General features: G+C 44.2%; 1 protein-coding gene across 1 annotated transcript in view; it reads right to left on the bottom strand.

Annotated features, from left to right (window-relative positions):
• Positions 1-12,233, bottom strand: part of plekhg2 (pleckstrin homology domain containing, family G (with RhoGef domain) member 2) — a 31,451-nt gene that overhangs the window by 8,629 nt on the left and 10,589 nt on the right. The window contains exons 3-6 of the mRNA XM_059004527.1: positions 9,902-10,353; positions 4,387-4,487; positions 1,174-1,240; positions 131-177 (exon numbers count right to left, since the gene is read on the bottom strand). Of these exons, the coding sequence (XP_058860510.1) occupies positions 131-177; positions 1,174-1,240; positions 4,387-4,487; positions 9,902-10,353 (667 nt within the window). The remainder of the gene's footprint in view (positions 1-130; positions 178-1,173; positions 1,241-4,386; positions 4,488-9,901; positions 10,354-12,233) is intronic.

Below are 12,233 nucleotides of genomic sequence, written 5' to 3' on the forward strand. Positions count from 1 at the left end.
ACATAGAGAGTACATTTCATTATATATATAGAGCTGTTGAATGTTGAGCAACAAGAAGACGACTTGCATGTATTCACCCTGGTGACAATAAAGGGTTAAGTCCGTCGAGAGATCAGAGAGAGAGACTTACTTGGGGTAGTTCATGCAGTACAATGTATAAATGTCAAAGGCTTCGCTCTGCAAAGAGAAAGGAAACACACAAATTAGCGCAAAGCATGGTTTGAACCTTAACTGGACTGCACAGATCAGTCCTGTCTTCTGCTGTACCGAGTGGAGTTCACATTCGGTTTAGCGTTTAGAGTCGACAGCTGGCTTTGAAATACTACATCCCGAAAGCCCTGCGGGTCTCAGCCCCTATCTCCGCCCCTCGGGATAAGAGAAGGATGCCGACCCCCAGATTGAAAAATATTTACACCACGAAGGGACAGCGGGAGGCTAGGAATAGAACTCATCCCGAGCACCAGGAGTTCCGAAATTTTTTTTGACTCAGACATACATTTATTTAAAAAATCTGGGGGATTTTTTTTTTTGTTTTTGTTCAAATTATGTATGTACAACTGAAAAAAATAAATAAATAAATGCCAAAGTGGGAAAAAGCCCAAAGCGTTTGGATGTCGCTCCTTTGAAATTCTATGGAGAGAGGCTTTTATAGACACACAAAAAAAAAGACTGAAGGGCAAACGATTCCTAGACTTTGAGCTTTAATTGACATGGTGATATCCAGGGGTTCACTTACAAACAAAAAGGTATCTTATTTAAGAAGAGGGACGGCATTTTGGTTTCTAGACCGAATGTCCTGACCTTGATTTTACAGTTGATTCCCTACATGTTTCAAGTTCTCCTCTGCTTGTGGATCGGGGGAGGGGGGTCATGTCTTATTGCAGTAGCTGCATGCCCACCTTTGCCAGCTGTGTTTAAACAGCACCAGTGGCAGGTGGCGTTTCACCGTTTAGATTGACAATAAGAATTACTGAGAAGACACGTTTTTTTTGCAGGTCCCTCGATATTCATGAGAGAGTTGACTGTGTATTGTTAAGGATGAAAAACGTGAGAAAGATTTAAATGAAGTCGAGAAAAAAAAAAAAATATTGATTGAATACTGCCAGAGTGCCACCTCGCCATAAACTGGTTCTGCTTCGCTGGACTGAACCCGCGGGTACAGCGGTCACTCACCCTCTCAACGAAGCACTCCGCGATGGCCGCTGCGTGGCTGCATCTCTCCAGATCCTCCAACAGCTCACTGCCGGAAAGCAAAACAGGGAAAGGGGGGGGTCAAACCTGGTCCTGGTGATCAAACGCGTGGACTCTCTGCAACACTGTAGCAGATGATTACATCAGTAAGAAATGCAACACAGCTCAAATGTGCCATTTCTTACATCCACAAGGGGGGCAGAGCGTTCGAGGGGGACAGGTTACAGTTTACTCTGGTGTACTAACTAGAGAGAAGATCTGTCTGGGGAGCCCAATGGGGGCTTTTCTTTTCTAAATTGATAAAAGCACTCTCGTGTCTGTCTGCATTGCCACTGTAGTGCTGCTGTCTGTCTGTCTGTCTGTCTGCATTGCCACTGTAGTGCTGCTGTCTGTCTGTCTGTCTGTCTGCATTGCCACTGTAGTGCTGCTGTCTGTCTGTCTGTCTGTCTGCATTGCCACTGTAGTGCTGCTGTCTGTCTGTCTGTCTGCATTGCCACCGTAGTGCTGCTGTTGGTCTGTCTGTCTGCATTGCTGCTGCAGTGCCATGGAATATCATTCAGCAAGGGTGTAGAATGATGCAGAGGTGTGTGTGTAATGCATGCCAACTGGGAGCTCAGTTTTAAAACACGCGAGTGTCAGCAAAGCCTACTGTGTAAAGAGAGAAAATTTGGAAAATGTGCATCCTGGAAGAGCTCCAGAGACGAAGGCAGTTTGAACAAATCCAAACCGCAGAGCAGAGGATGACGAACGACATGTTTTGGGCTCTGCAACGCTGCCTGGGTTCACACAGATGTCACGTACGCCGTGCTCCCTGAACAGAGCTTGCTAGGGTAACGTAGCACCTGCCAAGGTGGGGCAGGGAGAGAGAGAGACAGCAGGCTAGTTGTCGTTCACCTTTCTCTGGAGGCCTGGGTTCCGATGTGGGGGCTAGGTAGCCCAGACAGACAGCGGGTGATTCACTATCTTCTCATTTCCTCCTTGGGGTTCCAATTTTCTCGCAAACTAAACAAATGTGGTTGTCAACTGTACCTCGACAGCCAAACCCCTAAACAAAACAGCGAGCAATCTGTCATACTTTGACAAGCTTAAAAGAAACCCAGAGTGTATTATGAACTTAAAAGAACAGAGTCAAGCAGGGGCGCTCCCACAGGGAAAGTCTTTTTAAAAGAAGATGCATTACCTGCCTGCTGTGCAAAGAAAAAAAATAAATGTGTATGCCAAGGACTTGGCCAGCAATCCGACGCAACACAGAAACAGCAGAGGGAGGCTGTCAGACTGTCCATGCCCCCCCCCCCCTCCCGAATCAATCTGTGAACGATCATGCAACTGGGTTACTTTACGGCTTGGCTTGGGGGTACGGAAATTACTCCATCGTGTACCTTGCGCATTTGCCAAAACGAATCTCGAGTACCGGGTGGATCGGAGCTGTTGCTTTAAAATAAATCTGTAAGGGCGGGATGGAACGTAGCAATATTTCTGGCCACGAAGCATACAGCCAAAGCTTGGACAGTCCGTTCTCGTTTGTGTATTTGTGGTTCTCATAATTACACTTAAGGACGAACCTAGTTGTGCTTTTGGAAACTTAAACTGTACTCGTTTGTTGAGCTGCAACTGCAGATTATTCTGATCGAGCTTTCCGCAGAAATCGGGTCGCTGGTGTCGATCGCGTTGATTTATCATTCAGAGTGAAGAAACAGCCGCTTGGGTTTGTGCTGCTTTTCTGAGACTCTGTGGAGGAGAACAGCGATCCACACAAACACCAGCAGCTGCTTCTTCACTTGATTCACTCTGAATGATAAATCAACCCGATCGACACCAGCGACCCTCACCTGTGGAGCGCTTATCTGAATAATTCTCCACGTTCTCATGCTAAACAATTTCCCCAATTCGTTTTACGAGTACTGGTTTCATTCCAGTTGCAGGAGCTGATCTTTGGAGTACCGCTGTATTCTAAGTTGACTTACACGCAAATGTGAAGACATTTCCTTCAAATTGCCGCTGTAGTGCTGCTGTCTCTCTGTCTGCATTGCTAGTGCAACGAATGTCCTGACCAAGTTTCACCACAAAGCTCTGGTTTAAACACTTGGGTAAAATGAATGGAACGGGTGAAACTGCTGTGCAATAGGAGTCTTACTTCCATCCCTGTCATGCAATACAAACCCAGACTATTAGGGAGGAGGGAGGTGGAAGATTTTGAGCAACACGGATGAAACTAAACTAAAGACACAGCCAGCTTTCCCAGAGAGTCTGAGGGGGCAGAAGGGTGGAGTGTTCCCAGGCAGCTGTGATCTGCACCCCCCCTCTTCTCTTCATGAAATGCTACGAGCCCACACAGGCCGCACAGCTTTGTTGGTTGCATGTGAAAGCTGGGGCCAAACCAGCAAATCGCTCGGAATACAACCCAAGCAACGCCAGCTACCCCCGTCTGCACTGGACTTCAGAGTCAGGAGGTGAATGAGGGTCCAGAGCCTATTCACATAAATTACTATGTAGTGTCTCTTATATTGTATAAGAAATTTCATCTTGTGCAGTTTGGGCATGATTATAACTACATATGTATTTGTTAAAATAGTGAATTTTCAGTTTATGATTTATTGTTCTTCATTATTTTACAGTCTCTCTCTCTCTCTCAGCGAGTTATCAGTTCTTCATTATTTTAGTCTCTCTCTCTCTCTCAGCGAGTTATCAGTTCTTCATTATTTTACAGTCTCTCTCTCTCTCTCAGCGAGTTATCAGTTTCTCAGTGACTTTTCTTCTTCATTATTATTATTATTATTATTATTATTATTATTATTATTTATTTCTTAGCAGACGCCCTTATCCAGGGCGACTTACAATTGTTACAAGATATCACATTATACATTATTTCACGTAATTTTTTTTTTTTTTTTTTTACATACAATTCCCCATTTATACAGTTGGGTTTTTACTGGAGCAATCTAGGTAAAGTACCTTGCTCAAGGGTACAACAGCAGTGTCCCCCACTAGGGACTGAACCCACAACCCGCCGGTCAAGAGTCCAGAGCCCTAACCACTACTCCACACTGCTGCCCTATCATTACATATAAACCGCTGTTTTTTTTGTTTTTTTTAAGTTTGAGAGTTGCTTCTATTGACTTATCAAAGGTTTACCGCAGTGTCGCTCTAGCGCCCCCTGTCTACCTATTGGAAAACTACATGTAAATCAGCCCTTGCCTGTTGAACTCGTAAATATCTTCTATGTTGCAGAACAGGGTGCTGACTTCATCCGGCTTCAATGGCAGGTCTCCGCAGTCTATAATGCATCCCAAATAGTCCTGGAAAACACAAACAAGAAACCAGAGTCACATGTCAAGCATTTACTCCTGTAGGTTTTTTTTTAAATCCACTAGGGGGTGTTGCAGGGGGGACAGGTTAACGGTTGCACTCTGGTGTGCCAGCTGCACTTAGGGAGATGTTAGAGAGCTCTTTTGAGGCCACACAGGGTTTTAATTTCCTTTACAAAATTAAATGATGACTGAAAACTGATGTACGAAGTGAACCCGGAGAAGCAGAACGATTAGATAGGTGGGATATTTCCTAGAAATACCACTTTCTGAAAAAGAAAGAAAGAAAGAAAGAAAGGAAGAAAGAAAGAAAGAAAGAAAGAAAGAGAATTCCCCTGCAGTAAAAGAATATTTGGATCCGATTCAAACTTTCATTGTCTCACTTCCTTAAACAAGAGTTTGGTTTCACAGTTCCCCTCCGATCTCGGGGGGTGGGGGGTCTCACTCTCTCTTTCTGCTCCAATATTGAGACGCTCTCCTTATATATTCCTTTCCCAATTAGATTACCCCTCTGCTCCTTGACACTGATATGTACACTAACCCTGCAATGTAAACACTAGGACACAGAACTCACACACTCAGGAGGTGACTAAGTCAACTTCTCCTTCCCCTTGTGTTATTTGACTTTTTTCTGCCTTGGGAAATTCACTTGAGTGTCTGTCTCACGAGAAGGCATCTACTCAGACCTGCTACCCACTACTCTCTGAATCAGACGCCCTCTGACTCACTCAGCCCTCCCAGTAAGGGTGCACAGGCCTGGGGCAGAGGCTGCTAGGAAAACCGCAGGCTTCAAGGCATCGCTGGAGGCCACCTGGTTGAATTCTGGTTAAGTGCATTTTTGGAGTTCTTAGACCCTGACTAATGGTACAAAAACACTGTATTCACACTAATTTGTCTACTTGACCCAATCCCTTATGGCACTGTACTCTTGTAAATGAGTTTAAAAAAATGACTATAAATTAAAACATAGTTTCTCATGTTTTCAAACCAACTAGCTACTAGGAGCTATTGATGGTCCAAATGGCCACCTCACATTCATACATTCATGTTATGTTCTTGTGTTTCTTAGATTAAAAAAAAAAAAAAAAAAAAAACCCTTTTCTTGTTTTGTAACGTAAAAATTAAGTTTTTGTTTTGTTTTTTCCCCAGTGCATTTACCATCGTTTGTCAGGTTGAGGAATATACCATACCCCTCTGTGCTTTACAATGCTTCCCTATGTTTTACCAGACCTCTCTGTGTTTTACAATGCTTCCCTTTGCTTTACCATACCTCTCTGTGCTTTACAATGCTTCCCTATGCTTTACCAGACCTCTCTGTGCTTTATAATGCTTCCCTATGCTTTGCCAGACCTCTCTGTGCTTTACAATGCTTCCCTATGCTTTACCAGACCTCTCTGTGCTTTACAATGTTCCCTATGCTTTACCAGACCTCTCTGTGCTTTACAATGTTCCCTATGCTTTACCAGACCTCTCTGTGCTTTACAATGTTCCCTATGCTTTACCAGACCTCTCTGTGCTTTACAATGCTTACCCATGATTTACCAGACCTCTCTGTGCTTTACAATGCTTACCCATGATTTACCATGCTTTATTACACTTTACTTTACAGATGAACATTTGGAGAAAAAGAAAAGTTGAAAACGATCAAAAAATCTCCAAACCTGTGGTTTTTATTGGCTAAGAACATAAATGTAGCTAAGAAGCTTTTAACAAAGCATTCAAGCATCTGTGTGTGTGTGACCCGGGCCAAAGGAATCATAAACGTATGCACCATGGAGGTGTTTAGCTCTAGTTTTGTCTGAATAGCAGGGTTTTAAAGAGCTATGAATTTCCCCCTCCCTCCCTTTCTCTAAATAAAATGGCATGCCGCTGATCTCTTCAGAAAAGCAGAGGCAAAGGGAGGCTGCAGAGAACTGTGGCTAATGCCCTTAATCTGGGATCAAATCTGATAAATAAAAAATAAAAAAAACTGAGTTTTTAGAAAGCTAGAAAGTAGGTCAGAGAGTTTTCTTTATTTTTAGGAATCGAACCTCCGTCCCCCTTCTCTAATCCTAGGGCCTCTCGACTCCTCCCTCCGCCTTATCCAAAAAATTTCCCAGGGGGTTACAAGCCCCCCCCCCCCCCCTTCTCCCCTTAACCTGCCCTCAATTTCCTGTCCTATTTGGCTGAGGTTCATGAACGAGGGGCTTCGCTCCCCTTCCCTGACTGTAAACTTGACATCATCCCTGAAGGGAGCCAATTAAAACCAGACGTTCACAGCTGATCCACAACACAGTGCTGGACTGTGCTGGACTAGACCAGACTGCATACACAATGCAATTGCTCCCCAGTCTCAGCCTTAACTAGAAACAGGGACATGGTTTTAAGTGATGTTTTGCTGGTGGATCAGAAATAAACGGATTGCGTTTTGTGCCACCAAGATCTTCCGATTGCCAAAAAGCACGCTTCAAATTTAGGGAAGTCGGTATTTAAAAAATAAAAATACAAAATAAATACTATTCAAATTGGATTTAAAGTGGATGCTATTCAGGAAACACAGTACAGATGCGAGAAGGAAGGCTTAACAGGAATGGAAATCAGACTCCCGTTGCACAGCAGTTTGATCCATTCCTGGTTTCACTGTGTGTTTATTAATAAGACACAGCTACCTACACACACTGTGGCTAATCAAGCTCGTAGTAAAACCTGGAATGGGCGAAACCGCTACGCAACAGGAGTCTTATTTCCATCCCTGCTTAATGAATACAAAAGGATTGGTCAGCTGTTTTGAATCCACATTCATTTTGGTAAATGCAAGTGCGCTTGCGGGAAACGCATTCCTGTATCAGTTCTGTTTGTTATAAACCAGGCAGATTAGATCATTCGATCTGTCATCTCATTCCCTTCTCTCACCGCTCCTCTCCCACTCTCTCCTCGATCTCATCTCTCCACTCTGACCTCCTCCCTCTCTCCTGTAATTTCAAGGCTCATAGAGAATGGCACATTTGTAAAAAATTGCCTGTTTCCTGAGACCTGCTGCTCCCCACCCCCAAAGGAAAACCATATACCTCCGTATTCCACAGCATTTCCTTTCCGAAGTCTGATAAACGTCAAACACACACACACACAGATGGAGGACACAAACACACTGAGACACACACAGACGGCGACCCCCACACACACAGACAGACTGAAACACTGAGACACACACACAGAGACACACACACAGACGCTGAGACACACACACACACAGAGACACACACACACACACAGAGACACAGAGACACACACACAGAGACACACACAGACACTGAGACACACACACAGAGACACTGAGACACACACACACAGAGACACACACACACAGACACTGAGACACACACACACAGAGACACAGAGACACACACACAGAGACACAGAGACACACACACACAGAGACACACACACACAGAGACACAGACACACACACACAGACACACACACTGAGACACACACACAGAGACACACACACATACAGACACTGAGACATACACACACAGAGACACAGACACACACACAGAGACACAGAGACACACACACACAGACACTGAGACACACACACACAGAGACACTGAGACACACACACACAGAGACACACACACACAGAGACTGAGACACACACACACAGCCACTGAGACACACACATAGACTGAGACAGAGACACACACACACACACAGCCACCCCATTCTTACCCCCAATTAGGGCAGCAGTGTGGAGTAGTGGTTAGGGCTCTGGGCTCTCGACCAGAGGGTCGTGGGTTCAATCCCAGGTGGGGGACACTGCTGCTGTACCCTTGAGCAAGGTACTTTACCTAGATTGCTCCAGTAAAAACCCAACTGTATAAATGGGTAATTGTATGCAAAAAAATAATGTGATATCTTGTAACAATTGTAAGTCGTCCTGGATAAGGGCATCTGCTAAGAAATAAATAATAATAATAATAATTATTCACTCAGTCGTATTTTAGACACAAACACTGGACAATCAATCGTCCATTTCAGTGGATTTTAATTTGAACAGATTTAATTTCCGCTGTTTTAAATGTTGTTTCTCTATATGCAGTATGAAAAGAGTTACAAAAACACTCTGCAGAAATACTGTGGTCAATTTGTAGAAGGGAAAAAAGCATTGTTAGACAGCAACTTCATTTCTAAGTGTTTTATTTTGAGCAAGTGTTTTATAAAATTTACGTAGTTGCTTCTGCAGTGACATTTCACATTTTACAGAATGTCGCTAAAACTGGGTTGAAACGAAAACGGAAGAAGTCATTTCGGATCGCGGTACGTGCTTATTTTGTTTGTTTTATTTCTCACTGCGAGTTCTGGAGAAAGTCGCTGGGTGTCGAATGCTGCTTGCTTTTCAAGGTTAACTGAATTGGCAATGTTCACGTCATTCCGTTCTCTCACGAGAGCGGTCGAAACGGTCTTGCGCAATATTGGCACAGACTGCAACAAAACAACAAAACACTTTGTACAAAAAAAAATAAAACTATTAGTATTCAGACATGCCACAGTTTAGAGCACAGATGTTCAATTTTCAAAAAGACAGAAACCACTAATTGAATACAATGCAAACCCGGTGATGGAAATAAGACTCCCATTTCACAGCACTTTGAGCCAGTTTAATAACACACACACCTGAGCTTGTTAGCTAGACACACTGTGGCTGATCAAGCTGGTAGTAAAACCTGGAATGGGTGAATCTGCTGTGCAATAGGAGTCTTATTGCCACAGCTTGTAGCTTTAAAAGGTGTTTTTAATTCAAGGGTATAACGGCAATCCGTTATACCCTCGAATTGGCAGCAGTGTGGCAGCAGTGTGGAGTGGTGGTTAGGGCTCTGGACTCTTGACCGGAGGGTTGTGGGTTCAATCCCCAGTGGGGGACACTGCTGTTGTACCCTTGAGCAAGGTACTTTACCTAGATTGCGCCAGTAAAAACCCAAACTGTATAAATGGGTAATTGTATGTAAAAATAATGTGATATCTGTATAATGTGAAATAATGTATAATGTGATATCTTGTAACAATTGTAAGTCGCCCTGGATAAGGGCGTCTGCTAAGAAATAAATAATAATAATAATAATAATCCCTGGTGACAAGGTCAAAGCATGGTGAAGCATACTTAGCAAGGGAAGACTAACTTACTCCATCTACCTTGTTTCTGATCAATCCATTCAGAGCGACGGGTTACATCAGGGGGTAAATTTTTTTTTATTATTATTAAGACATTTGATTTATTGTTTAAACCCAGTTAAAACCGTTTCTCACTAAAAAAAAAAATAAGCATTGCAAACTATGGTAAACTACAGTAAACTACAGTAAATGCACATGGGAAAGCATGGGGCAGGGGAAATGAAAAATGACTATTTTTATAACCATCCTCTTACCTCCACAATGCTCTTCAGGTCCTGTACATAGGCCTGCTCTGTCTCCACGATCTCCAGCACCACCCTCTCCTCCCTGGTCAGCTTGGCCCGGTCCTCCTGCTGGCAGGCCCAGGGAGAGGGGGGGTGTCTGGGGGGGACCCCTGCCGGCCTCAGCTCCAGCTGGGATAAGGGGGTGAGGTCCAGGCTGATGTCGCTGCCGTTGCGCTGGGGGGCGGGGTACTGAGGGGTGCTGCCGTAGGGGAGAGACCCCCCCAGGGACCCCCCGCTCCCGAAGGAGGCGTGGCTCTCCGGCAGGGAGGCGGAGGAGGCAGAGGAGCTGAGGCTGACCGGCCGGTCGCTGTCCGAGCAGACCGTGTTGACCGACGTGCAGCTCCCTCCGGACAGCGGCTCGGATGAGGCCATTCGAGCGACGATACCACCCAGAGAGGAAACAGAGGAGGGGCGAGGGGGAGCTGGGGGCAGAGGAGACAGACAGACAGATTAGATTCTGTACTACCTGACTTTCATGCAAAGATAAATGCCAGGGATGGAAATAGGACTCCCATTGCACAGCAGTTTCACCCATTCCAGGTTTTACTACGATTAGCCCCAGCGTGTACAGGTAACAAGCTCAGGTGCGTCTTATTAAACTCAGTAAAACGAGGAATGGATCAAACTGCTGTGCAACTGCCATTCCTGCGACGGTGATAAATGCAATTAGACAAAAAACCACTCTCTGTGACATTTCGACCTGAAGTCTTTCTCAGAATCCACAGACAGAGAGCCACTGTGTTTATTTCATTCATCCACATACAATGCTGCAAGAAATTTCATGGAGAGTCCCCCCCCCCCACTCCCGATTTTGTATTTTCAAAAGTTGACAGGTATGAAGAACACACACCTGAGCTTGTTAACAACACACTGTCGTGAATCAAGCCTGCGTTTAAACCCAGAATGGGTGAAACTGCTACGCAATAGGACACATATTTCCATCCCTGGAGAATCAAACAGGACGCTACAAAGCTTGTTCATTCATTCGAGGAGCGCCGTCATTTCAGTTTGACTCAGAAAGTCTCCCCAGCGCTGTACCGGATCGTTGCAAGGTGCTGGTATTGCACAAAGGCTGCAGTTTTCTGTTAAAAGGAAGTTCAATAAACCACAGAGGTGCACAGCTGCCTATCCGACTCCAGCAGGAGACCACAATGTCATTTATTAATTTCAACACACACCCACCTGATAAAACACAACACAGCTAGTCTCTGTCTACAGACATCACAGGCATGATCATCTGTGACACAGATTAAAATCGGATGACCTCAGAACTGTGTGTGTCTCAGTGTTCCTAGAACATGCGTCTGTAAATCACTGTGCAGCTTTCAAACTGAAACAGCATCATCAGTCTCTACCAGGCTCTCTGGAGAAATCGGACGCCCAAACGTTGCAGCTAATTTATTAAAACAGCGAGTCGTTGATTTGTAAAACGTTTTTTTCTTGCAGCCTTCTCCAGCTGGGAACCCCTTCGCAAATGAGATCAAGGGTTCTACTCTGCTTAAATAAAACAGAGTTGAAAATTTGACTTGGAAGGAGGAGAAACAGGAGGTGTGCACAAAGAAAGAAAAAACAAAAAAACAGTCAGCCGCTTCCTGTCTCTGTGAGCTTCCTGTCCTCAGAACCACAGTGCTGCAGCACCCCAAGAACCACCACATGTCTTATTTACACAAAACCAGTCAAACCGTCACAAAAAGAAAAATATAAAAAACACGTGTTTGTGAAAGGCTTCTATGTAAACCCAGCTCTCAGCTCCCAGGGACTTGCCTGGAGTGAAAAAAAGCTACACTGAGGAGGAATGCAAACCAACTGGACTGTCAACAAGGCTTCATACAATCCACAGCAGGCTCTGGAAGACGGTTACAAACAGACAACTAGCAAATCTATTTTAATATAAAGTTTGATTAAAAAAAACTATAGGACAGAATATCGTTCAGCATTTAAATATTATATATTGTGATCATCGCGATAAATTTACATGAACTTGTACTGTTTTTGGGATATTGTGCACCCCAGTACATCAGAAGAATTTAAAAAAGTCTGTTCTCATAAAAGAACGTACCAGTATACCACAAAAACGAAACCAGTTCAAAACCAGTCAACGCTACCCGTTCCTAGTTCAACCACTAATCACCCCAGTTTCTCTCTGCAACCCACATGGTGTAACTACAAACAAACATCACAACGCTCTGTAACGAAAGTCTACAACAAAACCAGAAAAACGAAACAAGCCAAATAGTCGACAGTGATCTAGTCTAGGTATTATATTAAATAAAGCATTAAAACCATTGTTAACGGGTTTAAA

The sequence above is a fragment of the Acipenser ruthenus genome, chromosome 30 (assembly GCF_902713425.1).
Source record: "Acipenser ruthenus chromosome 30, fAciRut3.2 maternal haplotype, whole genome shotgun sequence".
Classification (NCBI taxonomy): domain Eukaryota; kingdom Metazoa; phylum Chordata; class Actinopteri; order Acipenseriformes; family Acipenseridae; genus Acipenser; species Acipenser ruthenus.